This window comes from Pagrus pagrus (genome assembly GCF_965226575.1).
Source record: "Pagrus pagrus genome assembly, chromosome: 6".
Taxonomy (NCBI): Eukaryota; Metazoa; Chordata; class Actinopteri; order Spariformes; family Sparidae; genus Pagrus; species Pagrus pagrus.
This window is the reverse complement of record NC_140190.1, coordinates 11,347,170-11,366,915: the sequence shown is the minus strand read 5'-3', so window position 1 is coordinate 11,366,915 and position 19,746 is coordinate 11,347,170. Positions and strand designations below refer to the sequence as shown.

General features: G+C 43.4%; 1 protein-coding gene across 4 annotated transcripts; it reads right to left on the bottom strand.

Moving 5' to 3' along the window:
- Positions 1-896: 896 nt before the first annotated feature.
- On the bottom strand, positions 897-19,721 carry cbarpb (CACN subunit beta associated regulatory protein b). 4 transcript variants are annotated; one of them, XM_084354357.1, is made up of 11 exons: positions 19,637-19,721; positions 17,576-17,789; positions 16,552-16,624; positions 13,480-13,628; positions 11,398-11,459; positions 9,637-9,799; positions 8,970-9,141; positions 8,094-8,240; positions 7,201-7,438; positions 6,474-6,663; positions 897-5,446 (listed from the first exon to the last, which is right to left on the bottom strand). In XM_084354357.1, the coding sequence occupies exons 3-11, from the start codon at positions 16,597-16,599 to the stop codon at positions 3,949-3,951; spliced, it is 2,667 nt and encodes an 888-aa protein (XP_084210483.1). In that variant the 5' UTR covers positions 16,600-16,624; positions 17,576-17,789; positions 19,637-19,721; the 3' UTR covers positions 897-3,948. The 4 variants fall into 4 exon arrangements, with proteins under 4 accessions (XP_084210483.1, XP_084210482.1, XP_084210484.1 ...); XM_084354356.1 differs by lacking the exon at positions 19,637-19,721 and adding an exon at positions 18,869-19,092; XM_084354358.1 differs by lacking the exon at positions 19,637-19,721 and adding an exon at positions 18,247-18,836.
- Between the last annotated feature and the right edge of the window lie 25 nt (positions 19,722-19,746).

Here is a 19,746-nt window from a genome sequence, read left to right as displayed (position 1 = left end):
ATGGGCTAGGCAGAGCAGAGAGGCCAGTTCTGCGACAGCCGAAGAGGTCAGTGTGTTTACTGGGAAACTGCAACTGGCTGTCCGAGGAAAAACACAACCCATTAACACAAACAACCACTGAACATACACTAACCCTAATGCACCAATATCTCAACAACCAATGACTGTGAGGTGGACCGGCACCATGCTAACAACAAATGATCTGCTTTCTAAGGAAAGGTACTTCAGTTCTTCCTTTCTTATCTCCTTAGCATAGGACCAGTCGGATTCTCTTGCAGTGGGGTTGATATCAATTTTCCTTGACCTCATGATGTTTTTCATTAAAGTTAAGGAAAAGGGTTCAGGGAAGGACATAGATTTGGGCTTATTTAGATGAGCTGACAGTTGTGCTCAATTTATGACAATGATAAATATTAAAACAAGAATCTATCAGGGTAAAGCAGTGTCATCATGCGGCTGTACTTCTTTTAACTCTCATCTAAACTTTGGCCCTGCTGTTGAAGGTGTAGGCCACTGGGATAGATTTAAGGTGTGAAGAAGGCGGCAGACATTTGAGATGTTCCCTTTGTAGATCACAGGCTGGATTTGTCTTTTCTCTCCAATTAATTTGGAGGAGGTGATAAGGAGAGAGCAAGAAATCAATATGAGCCTTAGCAACAGAGAAAAATGAAATGAGATTCATGAGAGGGAACCTTATCTGTGATCTGTTCCCACGCCTTGATTAATAAACCATTCCCTGGAAAGAAGGCGAGTTAGAGCCGTTTTTGCTTCATTCATTTATTCACAGATTGGAAAACAACCCTAAAATAACACTTTTTTTTTTTTTTTAATGGTTTGGTCCCTCAAGGCTCAACGGATTTGGATCAACGAAAGCAAAGTTGTTAAGAAAGCTCGTCTTTTTTTTTTTCTTCGAGAAATTAAGCAGTTTACTAACAAGCAAGGAATACATAAATACTTCTACTTTCAAAGAGATAAATCTCACAAAATCTCATCAGTTACAGCATCCTAGCATGACTCTGAAAAGTAGATTCCATAAAGTACAAAATCTCTAGTCATACCAATGTTTCGACTTCTGCTGAATGAGCATCAGCTATGATCATTTTGTAGCGTAAGTCTGAGAAAACATGAAGGTTTATACTAAAATGTTAACTCTCATGCAGGTCTACACACAGCTATGCATCAATGCATTTGACAGGCTACTGGTTAGTAAACAAACACACAGTGTCCCCAGTAATACAGTATCTGTCTAAACCTAGCAAAGGTAATCGATTTAGTCTATAGCTCCTGTGACATTGTGCTTGTATACACAGCAAAGTTTCATCTTTGTACAAATGGACGGATTAGAAATTAACCCATATGGCCATTTTTCTTTAAATTTGCTGTACCGGTGACTCAGCTCCATGACATTTTCAGCTTTTGATCTGCGTCTTCCCCTTTCTTCAGAATTACTAGCATCCTCGGCGCATCAGTTCCAACATAAGTAAGAGGGGGATTTTATTTCCTTTTCTGCCAGAGCACATTGTGTTTATTCATCGTGACATAATGGTTCAATGTGTGAAAGAGAGGAGAGAGCAAAAAATAAATAAATAAAAAAACCTCCTTCATCTCTACTCCTTTTTTGAGCTCACTTCCTTTCATCTCAGTCACTGCTCGCCTAATGAGGAACGCAGCTCCTGCCTCAGAATCCACTTAGCCTCGAAAGAAGACTGCTGTCACGCAAGATGTAATCTGGGCAGGCTGGAAAGGAGCAGCATCATCACACCCAAACAAAGAGATGGAGATAATGGGCTTTTTCTCCTGATTTTCTATACAGTCGCTTCAATTAACCGCATGGTAACAGCCTCAGAGAACGAGCAAAGGGAGACAGGGGGATTAAAGGCGGGAATCCTTCTCTTGTTATGATTAATATTCAACACGCTCTTCCGCAGTGGCTCCCCTCTCTGCACGTGGGAGAGACGGAAAGCCCAACAGCCCCTCTGAGGATAGGATTTTATGAGAGAAACTGGGTTACAATCAACCTGCTGCTACCGCTCAGGATGTCAAAGCAGATGTCTGTGAGCAACAGAAAGGATTTTCAACATAATTCTGGCCGTTACTTTCATTTGAACGGCACGACAGGTTTGTTTTTTAACCAAATGAGAGCGAAAAATAAAGTGGATTTAGCGACAAATACCATCTTTGTACCTTCTGGTTTTATAAGCTGGGGGGAAGTGAAGTTCTCATCTCCCCCGAGGGAGACATCTACTGCGCTGTCAACTTTCTCAGGAGACGAAGAGGAAGAGGAGGGGAAAGCAAGAATGTCTGATGTAGACAAATAAAGCCCGTTCTGTGAGCCCTATGCTCGGGAAAGCACGCCTTTTAATGTCTGTGAGGGCAGCCATCTTGTCTAATAGCTTTCGTCTAATAAACCTTTGCACAAGACAGAGTCTGACAGAGGTCACGTCAGTGATGCCCAGATAACTTATAGGGTTATAAATTCTGTCCGATCCGTGACTGACACAGTACCAGAGTGATAGTGGCTGTCTGGGTTGCTCGTTTTGTCTCCTGATGCAGAACCTGTCCTCTTTAAACCAGCCACACTGTCAGTTTTCATTGTCATTTAAGCAAAGCGGATGTACAAAAATACGAGAGAAAAAAAAACAAATAATAAATAAATAAAAAACACAGTTGTCAGAAGCATTTTCAGTCAAAACAGAAAGAATCGCGACCAGTAGGACACTCAGCGAGGAGAATCAAAACAACATTTATAGAAGTAACTTTGCTAACTGTCTATTTAAACCAGCGGTTCAAAACCTTTTTGGCTTGTGTCCCCTACAAAACAAAGCAATGTCTACTTGTCAGTGACTTGACAGCCGTATGTAGAGATTAAGAATAGGGATGTCTTCCTCGTACACAGCTAGCTACCTCGCTACATCCATGACAAATGGTGACATGGCTTGAATGAGGCCGACGTAGCTGTGCAGGTTGTTGTAATACGACTTTTGACATAATTCATCAATCGATGTGAAAACCATTGAACACTCCTCACAATCGATGTTAATAAATTTAAGGTAACGCTTTGTAATAAGCATCATTAATAAATGGCACATTTTAGTTAACTAAACTTGATTAATAATTATTTGAGTGTTAATGAATAATGAAATGCTTTATAAACCATTTATTAGGCAATTGTAAAGTTTATAAAAAATAAGTTGCACTTTTACGCTAAATAATTGCTTAATAAATGGTTTATAAAGCATTTCATGTTTGTTAAAATTGAAATAACTATTGACTTAAGTTTAATTAAAGGGGTTCTATGAAATAATTTACATGATTGTAATGCGACGTGAAAAATGAGACCTTCCCCGTCTCTCTCGGTTGTCTATACAGCCTGTGGACGATTTGTTTAATGCTGGACTGAAGATTTCTTTGTGAAGGAGGTTAGGGTGAATTCTTTTAGCTGCTGAATAGTAATAGTGGCTACTTATTTTCCACTAATGCAAGAGTCCAGATCTGTAGCTTTCTACATGTCTAATAGCACCTGGTTTCACAGTGGATCAACAAGTACAGAGGCCATACCGGCCCTCAGCTTCATGTATTTATACTGGAGAGCAGAGACAGGAGTGACAGCAGTAGAGACGGAAACAGACATGAGGAAACAATTGTTAACCAAATGATTTTTGATATGTTAGCTCTGTTATTATTATGAGTTGAATCTGAACTGAACAGCTTTGTAATGAAAACAGGCATGAAGAGAGACTAAGCTGCATGTCTAGAGATCAACTGTATCCAGGATGATCTGGGAGGATGTGTTCAATTATGGATTAATATAAAGCATATTTTTCATTGTGTGTTAATGGGTCTGGATCACACCATTCAAGATGAATACAGAGAGACATTTAAATCGAACAGAAAGGATTATGTGTATCAGCAGGTGTGAGGTTGACGAGGAGGACGACTGGAGCCCTGCTACACTGGGCTGTGGTCTGGAGAGGCGTGTGTGGCTGTCACCGTCACACACTCAGTGGCCGTGTCCTTGGTCCTGCGCAGGCCTGTGTACAGCCTCTCGTCCAGGTTAGCAGTCAGTTTGTCCGTGAGCTCGGCTGTGATGGTCTGCGGGCCGTAGCCTGAGGAGTCGGGCAGCTGAGAGGGTGAGCGCTCGTCCAGGGGCTCAGGAGGGAGTCCGGATTGCTTGCTGTCCTCCTGAGGGTCATGGTGCTCACTTCCATCTTTTTCTGAGATGGAGGGATGAAGAGGTGGTGGAGAAGAGGAGGTGTGCTCTCTGGCAGTGACACCCTGCTCCCTGTCCTTGCCCCCATTCTCAGTGGATGCCTTTGGAGTGTCTGGAGTGCTGCCAGTCCCGTCACTGGACTCCTCATCGGGAGCACTGACGATGCGGGGAAGCGTGCTGTGGTAGCTTGTGTCCAGTGGGTAGTTCACACTTTCACCCCTGCGTAGAGGGGTCCGCTGTCTGTCAAATGAGGACTGGAAATGTCTGACACCAGGGTCGCTCCACTGCTTGTGGCGCTGCCACTGCTTGCGGAGGTGGATTCGGGACCGGTGCTTCTTTAGCGGTGACTCCTGCTGGTCAAACTGAGGGTCGTGGCGGAGAAACTCGTGGAAGAGGGCGTCCGTTTTCTCATCTATGCTGTAGTCTCGCCGGTGCAGCATTGGTGGTTGAGGCTGAGGCTGTGCAGCCTCTCGAGGTGTGAGCATCTGACCGTACGGGAACCAACTAAGTGAACCAGTACCTGCTTTAATGGAAACTCCTCCGCTGGCACCCAACAACAAGTCGTCCTCCGGCTCCTCCTCAAAGAGATGAGACTCAAAGCTCTCACCGATAGTGCCAGTTCGTCCTGCATTGGTGAAGTGGTGCCTTTTTTCATGAGCCGTTCTGTCAGGGCTGCTACTGATGCTTCCAAACAGCCGCAGCTCTTCTGGACCACGAGATGGAGCCTCTATCGATGCGTAGCCGCTGTCCATCTGCAGCAATTTACGAGTCCCTGTTTCTCCGTCGTTGCCCCCTCGCTCTGATTCTGTGCTTTCCTGTTTCCTCTTTCTTACCTCCTTCGCCCCCAACCTCTCATCCATATACATGAAAATGTCCTTGTCATCCTCTCCACCCTCTGCCTCATCCCCTAAATCCTGGGATGGGTAGCTGGGCAGCCCTCCTCTTTCTGTTTCTGTGCGTCCGCCCAGCGAACACACGCTGTCAGCATCACTGCAGACAGAGTTCCTGTCGTTGTTGCTGCTCTGGTCAGAGGCCGCGTACTGTTCAAGTGAAGCACGTAGGGTCCAGATGTCTTTGTAAAGTGACTGGGGGTCCTGGGAATCTTGGGGGTCCAATGGGTCTGCACCTTCCCTTTGAGCCAGGGAGGGTGCTTCGTCTTGGGGATCAGGGGAAAGACCAATCACCCCTGGTCCTCCATGGCTGCAGCGGGGCTCCACCATCACCTCTACCTCTACCCTGTAGTGTGCACACAGGTGTGGAGAGATGAGATAAAATGAAAGAAATAAGGAGTGAAGGAAGGGAAGAAAGACACAGACAGGCAAAACAAGTGTCAGTGTCAGAGCATCTGGCTAAAGAACACATTCATCTGAGACATGGCTGTGTTCACAGTGCACACAATGATTTGTATGACTTGCAATGGCTGCTGTTGCATGTCCTTTAACTGAACTTAGCTGAGTACTGATGCCAGAAATCCCCTGCTTTTCTCTTGGGACAGCAAATTTCAAGAATCCAAAGTGTATGAAACACAACTTATCAGGGGCAATAAACTGTTAAGGAGCACGGGGCTCATCACATTTCTTAACTCACGGCAGCGTCCAGGAAATTCCTTTCATTTTGAACAACAAACATCTGCAAACAAACACAGGAAATGCTGTTTAATCTAATATTCAGTGAGGGGAAAATTAATGGTTATGTAAGATTGGTTATTTTTGTTGCATAACGTAATATTGGGCCAAATCTGCGTGGCTATAACTGCAAACTTAAAGTAACAGAATCTATGTGATCCTTGCACTTTTGTGGACATCATGACATTATTAGTAGACCATGTCAGCGATGGAATGGTTTCCTATGTTAGATATAAGCCCTGCGTCCCGATTCTCCACTCCACTCCTCTGGGATTCCCCGTACATCTGGCTACAAATCAGGAAATTGATTGTGAAAGAACTCTTGTTTGCCGGGATCTCATTACGTAGAAATCAGGCTGCGGTTTGGAAATATTAACAGTTACACAGCGTGGTGTGTTGTAACCCCATTAAATGTCCTAGCAAAACAATTAGTCTGAAAAAAAAGAGAGGACATTTTAAAAACATAATCTTTTTAGATTTTGCTGTTTCTCAGCACACTTTAAGGCAAAGTGGTGAAGAATTGGGACTTAGAGCTGTATCCAGTTGTACATCGTCACCGTACGTATTTCTACAGTAAAGAAATGAGTGTAAGGCAGCAAAGCAGTGGACAGGATGAATGGCAAGGGAATTAAAGATACCTGCCGAGGGAGGGGGGTGGTGTGGAGGGAGGTGAGAGGAGGCGTGAGGTGGGCTGGCTGGGACGGTAGGTGATGTCCTGGGTGCGGGCAATGTACTGGATGAGGTCTATGTGGTGCGCATCGTTGTCGTCCTGGTCCATGCTCTCGCTGGCGGCTCGCTGGCGCTGAAACTGTCTCCTCTTCGGAGAGCCTGAGGAGAGGGCAGTGAGTTGTACAAGTTGTGTAACAGCAGGCAGGAGTGAAGTGACATGTAATTCAGGAGAAAAGCCTTCCATCAACTGTTGAGGTCTCTGAGGGGATTTTGTGCTCTTTCTCTGGTCCCTTGGTGTGATAGAAGCCAGAGTCTAGGGCCTCTAGGGAGCGTATGTATGAAGGGGATTGGCGGGGAGGATTTACTCAGGGGCTCAAATTGATTTGGAACGACCAAACTTTACGTCACTGAGCCATCTGTCTTGTATGCGTGTGTCTGTGTGTATATCCGACTCTTAGCAGGCAAATGGCATCTCACAGTTGGTTGCTGGAGCCCCCTGCTTTACTGTTGTCTGTTCACCAGGAGAGGATTTGCCAAAAATACTTAACACATGAGTAAATAGAGAAATTATTCCGAAGAAAGAAACTGCCAACAGTCAAACTTTAGAGAGAATTGTTACACTTTCTGCGGCATTGGCACAGATTGTTTCTAAAAATAATATAATATACTTTTCACCATCAACGATCCATTTCCTACCTCTGGTGTCCAGACTCGAGGCTCTCTGGCTGCTGTCCAGCTTCCATTTCTTGATCTTGAAGTAGGGGCTGGCCCCCTCCAGACTAGCGTGGCGCCGCAGTTTTGTGAAGAACTGCAGCACGGGCCCCTGGCTCCCTGCACCAATGCCAGCAGGAGGGGCAGCCCTCCCCACCACGGCCCCTTCTCCAACACTGACACTGCTGCCTCTGCCCCGGGGCCCTGCTGCCATCATCTCGATCTGGGCGAAAAAAAAGAGAAACGTGGTCAGAAAGACAACCTGCCAAGACTGGTGGTGTGTGTGTAATCCCTCCTGACAGTGATGTTCCACATGGGCTTCCTTGTTTACCCATCAGACATCACTCTTGTTGGTCCTCCCTCAGGCTGCATGACCCTCTGATGTCTGCATGGATGACTCACTGGTTGAATAAGATGCTCGGTGTACTGAGAGACTATCTTAGGAAAATTATTATCTCTACAAACAATTAACTCAATTAACTTCAACTCTAACAGGTCATCCGTATGCACACTCAGTGCTACAGGGTAAATCTATAGTTAATTAAACTTGAGTAAATAGTTTTACTGTTAACAAACAATGAAATGCTTTATAAATGATTTATTAAGCAGTTGTTTGTTGTTGCAACAGACGTTTATAATACTTTACGATTGCTTTATAAATGGTTGATAAATCATTTAATTGATTGTTAACTTAAATAAGTTTAATTTACTATACATTTACCATTTATCAATGATAGTCATTATAGTGTTTTTTAATGTAATGTTTTCAGCAAGAAAATCGCTTTCTTTAATTGAGTTTTTTTTGGTCATAATTGTGGCAATAAGTTATCAAATGATGTGAAGTATCGTATAATTTACAGTAGTTGCAGGTAACTTACAGAGCTTGGCTCTTTGGTGCTGAGAGCAGTAGTTTTCTCACTGAAGCTGGTGTCCACCACCGAGTTGAGAGCGTCTCCAGGGAGGGCACAGCTGGGGTTGACACTCAGGCTGGTCAGCGCTGTTTGTGGAAGGGGGCACAGCATTGGCTGCAGGGAAGCGCACAGAAGAAGATCACAATTTTATCCCTTTTGAATCAATTGTTTAATACTCAGGTTTTCTGGAAAGGACTGTTGATTAATACAGTTATTCAGAATTGTACAACTACAGTCTTTTATTAGCAACTACAGTTGATGGAGACATGTTATACTCATTTTCAGATTCATAATTTTATTTTGAGTTACTACTAGAATAGGTTTACGTAGTTTACTCAAACTGTCCAGAAAGTATACAAATATCTGACATAGTAACATAATGTGATGTCACAAAGTAACCGAACTAAAGGCGAGACCACTGACGAGGCGTTTCAGGAGCAGTGTTTTCTGTGGGAGAGGGGAGATCTGTTGGTGCAGACTTTGGGCTTTTTAACCTTCAAGATCTTTTACATGCACAAGAACCCAAATGAAACACTGAAGGAAAGGAAAAACAACAACAACAAAAAAGCAAAGTTTTCTCCAAAGTTTTCATGTTTAGGTAACACCTATGAATAATAATCCGGTCAAGATTCCCTCTCCAGCAGTGATTGAACAGCCTCACCTAAATGTGAAATCAATGTGCACAGCCTGTTGAAATGAGCAGGCAGAGAGTTCCTTGATTTCTGTGTTTAGGTACATTAGCTTGATACATTTTCTTGCCCTGACCCGAGTGATTGATGCTCTAATAGGCCCCGGTCACGACTAATGACGCGTCAGGAGTAACAGCAGGTTAAAGCCTGTCACCTGGAAGATGGAAAGTGCTGACTTAGCGACAGGGTGCGTCGTCATGGTGATGCTGTTCTCGGCCGAGTCGCACTCGTGGATGGTGACGATCTTGAGTGCCGGGGGAGTGATGTGGAGGTGTGTGAGGCGGGCGTTCTTCAGGTGGTGGAAGTCGCCCTCGGTCAGAGTGTACCTGGGGTGAACAACGTCCAGTTTAATATGAAATCTTTCGAAAGATGCTTGATAACTTATAAATAATGACGCTTATCCTTGCACAAGAGACAAGCAGCCAAGGGAAATATCTGACTTCAAGCCCATCAGAGCTACTCTGGAGTCTGCATTTAGCCCCGCAGAATAATTCCTTTTGAAAAATTTGCATATCAGGCTCAAGGCTTTAAGAGAAAAGTAGGGCAGGGAAATAATAAGAGAGAATGAGTGCTCTTTGTGTCGACAGCATACATAATGCATTCTGAAATCATTCCTAACCCTAAACTAACACAGAAGTGGCATGAGCACAGTAAAATATGTATATCCTTTGATCTTAGAGAGCAGGAAGGCTGAAGTTAATAGACATTAATGCGAGTTGATCGCTGAATAAAAAGCATGGACATGAGCAAATGTAGGCTTGTGTGTGTGTGTGTGTGTGTGTGTGTGTGTGTGTGTGTGTGTGTGTGTGTTGCTGTCTGACCTGCGGCCCTTCTCCTGGGCCTTCTTGCCGTGATCGAAGAGTGCAGCCTCATTGAAGGAGACACGACGGCCGGTGGTGCCCGTGGAGAGGAAGCGCTCAGTCTCTTGGTCGTGAGAGCTGGCCATAGACAGGCACTCTGACTCATCCACCCGGATGGTGATTTCTACCAGAGATACAAAAGGGAAGAGACAGAGGAGGCAGACAGAGAGATAGAAAGACAGATATAGAAAGAGCGAGAGGAGTTTAACCAGCTACCAGGCACGACTCTATGGACTGCAATGTGGACTGGTTGGTCACTTTTGGTCCAGACTAAGATAGGTCATCAACATTCATGGTACCCAGAAGATGAGGCCAACTGACTGCGATGATTTCTGACTCATCATCAAGCAGCATACTCAGTGAAATATCTCAACATCTAAATGATGAATTGTTTAAAAATGTTAATATGTCCAATACTTCAGTGGCAACACATTATAGTAAGGGTATAAATCACATCCTTAAGTAGAAACTCAAAACATAAGTCATCATGATGATTTGATTCTGGATTTATAAAGAATTTCTGTTGCTCACCATTAACAAATGATGATGGTATGATGACCTCATATTATTATTTCACAATTAAAGCAACATTATGTATTATGTCAGCCACTCCGCTCCCCTATTACTTGTTTCTGCACTATGTAACTACAGTGAGAGGGTAGGATCACAGCGTTACATACATGTTTACTTCGAAAGTAAACTAATAATTTGAAGTTTTTAAAGTTTTTCAGCTCTTACTGCTTAAATTTAAGTCTACTTTATTTGGTTATTTCGAGGTAATTGGTTCACTCGCCAAGTAAGATCGCCTTGTCAGATTTTACTGTGAATTTTTTCCTGCCGTCAGCCACGAAATCTCCTGTGAAAATGAACACAATGGCACCACTTCTATCTGCTTCCATGTCTCCATTATAGACTTAATTAATGGTTGGTTGCTACTCTGAGGAAAACAAAAACAATCCAGCTCTCTTTGTGACAGCTGCGCCAACAATAATGCCACTGTTTCCACTGTGAGAGCAGCATGTCAGCGTACTCTCTTGTTTTCACACCTTTTGTATCTGCATGTTGCTGCGCTGATAGGGGATGTTTCATATATTAGGCACCAACAATGAACCATCGGATCCCTATTTCACGTCTGGCCAAGGATCTCCATGCATACCATGCCCCATCTCTTTCCACTCATCTCTCATTATCTTGTGACTGTCGACTATGTAATGAAGGTATAAAATGCTCCAGAAGTCATTTCTAAAAAAGACAGTCTGAAGTTAGCCCACGTCTGCTATGCTGTATATTTACGCTGACTGTATAACTTAAGTGAAGCATCTGATGTTCTGACGCCTTTGAGGAGGATAAGTATAGCAACATGGCAAACTTCTGACTGGAAAACTAAACAAAAAGCCTTACAAAAGCAGTTTGGTGCCAAAGTGATGCTGCCTCTTAATAAATCCTTTTCATTGGAGACAGAGTGCATCCACTGGTCCAAAAATGACCAAATGTGTTCCAGGAATGGCACAGTTACTTAAACTAATTGGGTTGAGATCACAATATTTTAATGGAACAGACATTACACGTTTGTGCTGACGCGATAAAAATATCCCCCGCTTCCATCAATCCAATCCCTCCATCGCCCTGCCAGCCTGTCTCCATTACTCCTCCCTCTCTCACTTACTTGCCTCTCTATTAGTTCCTCCCTACATTTCTTCGTCTTTGTACAGTTTCTCTTACCATGGGTGGGCTGAGACTCTTCCACGTAGGTGGTGTTGGTTTTCTCAGGGTCATCGCTGGCCCTGTGGCACACAGAAACATGTAGATCAATGCTGTGACATGATTACTCCTGAAGTCTGTCTTTCGTCGGTCAAACCCTACTGATGTGGGCAGAGTACAAGGCTTTCACTGTGAAACCATACTGAGCTGCTGTCTTACCAGCTTTAAGACAACTATTAGCACAACACCATAGGACTGAATGTTCACTGTGTTGTTTGTCTAAATGGCTGCCTGGCTGTATAATCAATGAGGGCCTAAATCATTGCCAGTAACTTGATAACCTTTGGGGCCAGGGGACCTCTTGAACTGATAAAGCATGGTGCTTTATTGGATTGTACATTTCCTCTCATCTTTGAGGGCACAGAGAATACACACAATAAAGGTCATCTTGTTTATTCTTCTGGTATATTTTGTGTTTAAACCTTTCAACATCTTTAAACGGGGCTGATCCTCCAAACAAGCCTCTTGCATCCCACGCCCAGAATCTACTTCGTGAGGCAGAAAAAAGACACTGAAAGCTTTTCCCCATCATTTCTCACCATCTGATCTCTTTGTGCAGAGCTATGAGTTGCATGTGTGTGCTTGTGTGCGCGTGTGTGAGTGTGAAGCGACTTGAGGGATTTCTCCGTCCACGCCGATCTGTGCTTCTTCTTGTCTTTCATTTCCTCTGTGGCTCCCGCTTCCCCATACTGTGTGTGTTGCGCGCGTATCCTCGGTGTGCACACAGGGCTGGGTTGAGACGCAAGATTAATCACAGCCGATGGCTGCTATGAAATCTCATTACACTCATCATTTGTACCAGTCGGCCCAATTCTCCTCTGCTCTCCCCCGGCAAACCTCTCCTTTTCACGGCTCAGCCTCTGCGCTCTCATATGTTTATCTGCATCTAGCTGGTGCGCTCTCATATATTTAAGGGTACTTGATGATGCGTGCTGCTGTAGAGAGGGACAAAGCGTCTCGGGGGTAGCCATGTTAATGCTGATTAAACGCAGATGAATCACGTCTGTTAATGTAATCACTCTCGCTGGGTGGAGCAAACTTGACGATTCCACAGGAAGTAGTTAGCTTCATTTGCAATTGCGACGAGTGTTATCTACTATGCAAGTACACACGTTCAAGCACCAGCCAGTCTCTGAATAGTGGTAACATGTGAGCTCAGGGAGGGTAGTCTCCGTCTGTCAACAGACCGTGTGTACTCGTGAGCGTGCACGCGTGTGCTTTCATGCAACAGAAGTGTGCACCTGGATGTGCAACTTTGAGAAGCAAAGAGTCTTCAGTGTCTGTTGATCCTGTGTAGGAGTGGTGTTGATTTAAGTTTGAGGGAATTTTCAAGGCTGAAAAGTTTGGTGTTATTGTGTTGGACTGCAGCACAGGAGGGTTTGAGGGATTAAATTAAAGGGATAACAGGCAACAATATAATATATTATAATGAAAACCAACAGCGGTACATTCTCTGGCCTCAATATCATCATTTCATTTCATTCCTCTCGTTATTAAATTGTGCAGCTGCTGCTTTTATGTCCTTACTGTTGGTTCCTCACAGTGTCCTGTAGTTTAATTTTAAAGATAGAATCACTGTTATAAATAGCGCTAACAACAGTCACCTTCAGGTAGACAGTTGGTTGTTAATTTGCTTTGAGGAGACTCAGCAAACATGTTTATATCTGTTGCTGTTTCAGCTGTAACTGTGACCTTGAAAGTCATACAGTTAAACACGGTGGTCCAACCTATGTGCAGTATCTGCTGTGCTTATTTTATGTACTGTGTTGCTTTGCTAGTGTTCTTTATCTCACCACCGGCTGGACTAACAGCTTGTTTTGGGTAAACACAAGCTGTCATCTTCTTTAGCCTGAGGCCCAACAGGTAAATTAGGTGTCTCACCTAACGTTAGCGGAAGTGTTGTTATTAATGAGATATGAAAGCATCAAGCGTGCATTTTACACGAATGAGATGCATAGACTCTGATATAACATCATGAAAAAGGAGAAGTGAAGTGCTGAAGTGCTGAAATGGTACATGAAATGAATAATTTCTGCATTGTACCTGGCACAGAATTTCCCTCCACGACAGCAGCGACGGAAGACGATGAGGAAGACGGAGACGGAGATCAACGTTCCTACCAGGAAGATGGACAGGATCACCAAGAGGAGCACATAACCATCTTGCTGCTCCTTGGCCTCAAGTGGGTTCTCCTGATAGATAGATAGATAGATAGATAGATAGATAGATAGATAGACTGTAATTGTACTTCAATACAAGTCAGATTTCTGAGTAGGCAGTGAGGGGAAGTAAAGTAGATATAACAGCAAGAGAGGTAGGTGTCTTCCTGGACCGCATTTGAACATTAAGAGTGCTACTTTAAAAATGAAAAAGCAAAGAGCTTCCCACGTAAACACTGGTGTACTGAAAGTGTTCACTGATGGTTAAAGGATAAGTTCACCCAAAAATAAGAATTCAGTCATTATCTACTCATCCTCATGCCGATGTAAAGTCGGGGGAAGTTTTGTAGCCCACAAAACATTTCTGGAAATTCACAGCAAAACGGCGTCGCAGAACTTTTTTAAAACACACACACAAAAAACATAAAATGTATAGCTGTAATTTCAAGTTGTTTTTTTAACATTTTAAAACAAGTCCACCAATTACTTCAATTGTTTAGGAGAATGCTGCAACACTGTTTTTCTGTGAAGCTCCAGAAATGTTTTGCGAATGACAAAACTTCACTCGGCATTCCATCAGCATGAGGGTGAGTAGACAATTTTCATTTTTGGGTGAACTTCTGCTTTAATGCCACACTTCTCCTTGCTGAAAGACAGAGGCAGAAACATGTCTACTCTCAACTCAGAGTCAAAGTTTACTTTCTCTTCTTTTAAAAGCCTTACATTTGAACTCTGACACAATACTTTAGTCTTGCCACTTAGTCAATTAATGAAAATGGACCATCGTATTTCGATTGTGTTTGTTTACAGTTTTGTAATAAGATACTAGGACAAACCACCTGTAAGCCATTCATGTGATCAGACAAATCCCATCCTGACACATCAGCTGCAGTCTGGATTTGACTACCTTACTGTGCAGCTGCTTTACTTTTCGAGTAACACCATGCAGCTTAAATAATTGATTTAGCCCCACTGGTAGGTTGGCCTGCATAAAGTGAATCTATAAATGCAACAGTACAATTAATCAATAAATGCCAGGGCTATTAACCTGTCTACATTGTACCTTAGCTATGGGAAAGCTCTCACAGGCAGGACTACAGCTGAGATAATGAACCACACAAGGAGCACTGGTATAGACTGCATAGTAGCTTTTGTCCTTTAGACAACAATACTACATTTTCTAAAGATAAACAGTGTTCAACAGAGGAGGACAAGACATCTTGATTTCTCTGCCTCTTTGTCAATCGAAAAAACTGTATTCAATCCACCACATAAGCTTGCACAAAAGGTGGAAAGCTATTACTGAGAAGCATTATGCATTCGTCGAAAGTAATTCCTTAAAGGTCGCTGATACCTGATGAGCAGTTCCATGTAGGATCTTTTTTATTTATACTGAACTACACCTGCCAATCGCATCACCACGCTGAAGGAAGCATGCGTCTACTCATGGATGACAAGCTATCTTGCTGTTGAAGGCAGTTATCCCCATGTCTGATATTTCCAAAACTATTTATGCCATAGACATCCATTAATGTATTGCAGACTTATCCACGGAAGTTAGCATGGTAACCAGCTAGCCCCTCGTAATACCACTCCCAGCTCCCAGTCTGGACGGCCAGCTGCACAGCTAACTAAGCTAACTGAGTTAAGTGGGCTCTGTGTTAGTTTATGTAAGTGGACTCGATTTACTGCTACTGTTGCTCCAGCAGCATTAAACAACTTAAACAAATCATCCACAGGCTTGTATACGCAACTGAGAGACGGGAAAGGCTGTAAATTTGCTAAAAATTGTTACATAGAGCTAACCCCTTTAAATAGCTAACAACAGCTATCTGCTAACGCTCATCCTTTTCGGGTCGCAGGGGGCAGGGCCAGCTGACATTGGGCGACGGCGGGGCACACCCTGGATAAGGCAGTTGATCAAAAACAACCATTCATGCTCCCAATCACACCTACAGGCAATTTAGAGTAACCGATGAAACTAACATTTGCATGTCTTTGGGTTGTGGGACGAAGCCAGAATACCCGGAGAGAGCCCATGCAGGCAAGGAAACTTCGCACAAGTCTTGAACCCAGGTCCTTCTTGCTGTGGTGCAACAGCGCTAACCACTGCACCACTCGCTAGCATTAGCAACAGTTAACTATTATCATGATATGCTGCTCCCTAGGAGTGACCTTTGACAGGTGGCCAATTACATATCACACCGTTAAAGCAATTAGCAGATCAGGTAGCTGTTAGCTAGGAATCAAATTTTACTGTGAAAAACCAAACTTGAATTATAAGGATATATATCAGTGGATGAGTAAATAAAGAAAATGTTCAAACCACTTCAGAAAATGAAGAAATAATACATGAATAATAATATATATGTGTGGTCCTTTTTTATCCATCTTTTTAATTATTTTGTATCTCATTCAACACTATCCCCTTATATTCCTTTATTATTAATTTGCCAATGTTATAGATTTATTTCAGAGTTTTTTCACATAAAAAAATAAGTTGAACCTTGCTTATTTATCCAATTTCAATAGCAAAAATGTGCTTTCCCAGGTAAGTTTCTTTGTGCCTATGTAGGCTAAATAAAATGATAAAAGCCAACATGAGTGGGAGAATAGAGAACAACAGCGGGCCAAGCAAGGTCATGTAAAGATAGCAGGCTGTCGATACATGGCAAACAATGAACTTACAGGTGGAGTGTTAAGCCGTACTTCACCCGGGGGTAGAGCAAGTGCAAAGCAAGTGTTAATGAGCGCTACGATCTGACGTCACATTGTAATTTCTCTGCAAGGGGAAATTAAAGCTCAGATTAGATCAGAGATTTAATTATTTCAGGTCCAGGTCAGGATGTTCTCTATTAGCCAGTCAATCGGCCAGAAGAGAATATGAGGGTTCTGGTGGACACACGCACGCACACAGGAAGTTGGAGAATAAGCCAGTGGCGAAAGACAGACTTACTGTGGAGTTTTCTGGTGGGATGATCCAGACGGTAGACTCATTGCTCATGGTCCAGGCCAACTAGAGAGTCCCCCTGAGAGATAACACATGCACACACACAAACACACAGAGGAAATGGCTGTTACTATAGCTGTTCATCGAAACACAAAGTCATCCACCAAAGATACAGCACTTTATCTGCATTATTAAATAAATAAAAAAAAAACTTCTCTGAACTCATAGAATGAAGGGTGATACTCCTTTCCTTTATTGATGTCTAATAACATAGCAAAAATCATTTATATCGCACTGTACAATGTGATAAAAGATGCCCACTGCAGCAGAAAAAATCTTGTTGAATCTCTAACAGCCATAAAAGACTGCGAGATGAAGCAGAAACCAAAAGTATGTGTGCTTGTACGCCTGCGTCCAATCCCACAGAGGATGCAAATGCTGGCATCTCGGCCGTAAATCATCACCCATAATTCCATATCAGCCTGAAGACTCTCTATCTACCTCCCACGCACACACACGCACACACACACACGCACACACACACACACACACACACACACACACACACACACACACACACACACACACACACACAGAGAAGAGAGAGAAACAGCAGCTCTCACAAAACACTGGCTCCAGCAGCAGAGTTGCACTAGCGCTGCTGCTATGCGTTTGCTCTTACAGATCATAGCCATTAATACTGCTACTGCTGCACCAAACGCCCACACACACACACACACACCCACACACACACACCTGGATGGATCTACTCACCCAGCAGGGTAGAAGCAACATACCAGCAGCAGTCAGCACTCCTTGCTCGCCTGCCAGTCACTGCAGCACTCAACTTCAACACCACAACCTGTAAGCTACAGCCCGAGCTCTTTGCTGCCAGCCTAGTCTAAAACTCCCTACATCTACCGTCCAAGCATGAAAACTGTTACGGGAAACACACATCAAGCTGTGACCAGAATGCTTTCCTTTGCAGTGCTGTACCACATCCTGCTTTCTACCAGCCCAAGTGTCTTACCCTGATGGAGGGCAGTGCGCAGCAGCAGCAGCTCTGGATGTGTGTGTGCGCCCGTGTGTTTGTGTGTGTCAGGCTGTGGCTCGGCTCCGGAGTCTCCTCCTCAGCTCCCTTGCTGCATCCTCAGCCCACCTAGCCGACTGAGCCTGAGCAGCGGTGTTTCCCCCTCAGGGCTGGCCCACTGTCCGAGGAGCGACGGGACGGCAGTGCTGCATGACTGAGAGTAAACAGACGGCAGAAGGATCGGTTAGTTTTGCATTTGAGAAGCATTAAAGGGGCACTATGTAGTTTTGGGGATGATTTTTTAACCAGAGGAGACTGTTTTTTTATGCCTAAAATACTAAATAAACAATATACTGAACAGTTTACTCAGTTATGGAAACAAATAAATATTTCTGAGTTTGTGTTATTACCTCATTAAAACTGCAAACATTAAAATTCTTAGTTTGAATTTCTTCTCCAACACTACATAGTGCCCCTTTAAACAAAGGCACTTATAGTCTGTTTCCAGTAGCGATGATCACAGAAAGATACTGTGTTTCTTGTTTCTGAAACTGCCTGCAGAAAAATAACAAAATCATAAATAATACAGAAATAACAAGTAGAATACCATAATTATAAAAAACTAATCTATGAAAATCAATAAAGTTGGTACTTTATTGAGGATCGCTCACTTCTATGGTGTTGCAAACCCTAAAGATCCCTCTATCGATTAGTTGATGAGCAGATGGTAAGACATGGGGGTCCCGGCAATGGCATATCCCGTCATGCTTAACAAAATCTAGCTGCATTACTGTTATTATACACTGTATTGTTGTCGCCTGGAGGAGCCATAATTACCACATTAACCTCCCCAGAACAACACAGAATTGGATTTCTTTTTCATGTAACATCTGTTCAAAATGAGACACTGTTGCACCAAAAGAAAAGCATTTCGATAAATGCAATATTATTTTCACGAGCTTCGATCGTCTCTGGCTCTGGCAGCTGTTTTTTTCTTAACAGAGCTTCAGCTGATCAAATCAGTTGGACGGAGACAAAAAAAATCGCATCACATGATGAAATGCAGCTGCTAGAGAAGTTAAAAAGAGAGAGGGGGGAGAATGAAACCCGGCTGCATTCCGAGCAGGTTAATAAAAAAAAAAATGCCATCTTGATATTTCACAGGAGCCCGTGATTTCCATCAGTCTGCTGACACCGACGGATAAAAAAAAAAAAGGTAGCTCACGATTTTGAACTGGCTGCACAAACAAGACGAGCGCGACGAGCGGGCACGCAGCGACGGGTAGCACTCACCTACTCAACCAGCCCGGGTCCAGGCAGGCAGGCGGGCAGGGGCGGTGGAGGGGCAGCGAAGAAGCCAATACAACGAGACTCTTCTGTGAACACTTTAATGTGGATTTTAAAGCTAAAAGTATTTATGAATGAAACCCCACTGTTGAAGACACGCCCACCACCCAGTCAGAGGCGCACCACGTGACGCAAGGAGTGAGGTAAAGAAGATGAGTGACTGAAGGGGTTTCTCAAAAGCTCGCCCGCTCCTCACAGACGAGCCTGGATGTGTCAACACACGTCAACTAAACGCCCCTCTTCTTTTTGTATATGTTTGCAACTGTATTGATTCAATTTCGTTTGTCTGTTTGTTTCACATAAAGGGGAAATGGCGAAGTATTTCAGGCTGATGAGCATGCTAATAAGTGCAGTAGTGTGTGAGGGTGAGGGTCTTTGAACGCCACACAAGTGATTAAACTAGATAAGAGCTACAAAACCTTGTCCCACACTGAACTACCGGGTCCCCCCAGTCTGTTACAGCCCACCGAGCATGTGACACCACGGCGCCATCTTCTGGTAGTGTGTCCTCAGTAGCTGCATATACGAAAAACAATATAATATTGTGAATAAATGTGTACCCAAATGCTACACTCGTCCATAAATGTTGTTAGCTATACATGTTGACCCTTAAAGAATGAAAACTTAAAGGTATTTGCGGCTCAATAGCTAAAACACACACCTTTTGGCTGTCTCTAGCTTCCTTTTGTTTGACTACAAAGTTATAATACTTACCTATGTTGAAAACAAGATGATAAACGACCGCATAAACTCACAATTAATCCACAATAATCAGCATAACCGTTTAAATGTAGGCAGCGCCGCTCTGTTTTCAAATGCCTACA

Excerpts from the sequence above, each read along its gene's own strand:
- cbarpb (XM_084354357.1), bottom strand. The coding sequence starts at position 16,599 with ATGAGCAATGAGTCTACCGTCTGGATCATCCCACCAGAAAACTCCACA. Across the intron at positions 8,241-8,969 it reads CAGCACTTTCCATCTTCCAG|CCAATGCTGTGCCCCCTTCC; the intron begins GTGACAGGCTTT and ends GCTTCCCTGCAG. Across the intron at positions 5,447-6,473 it reads CCACCCCCCTCCCTCGGCAG|GGTAGAGGTAGAGGTGATGG; the intron begins GTATCTTTAATT and ends TGCACACTACAG.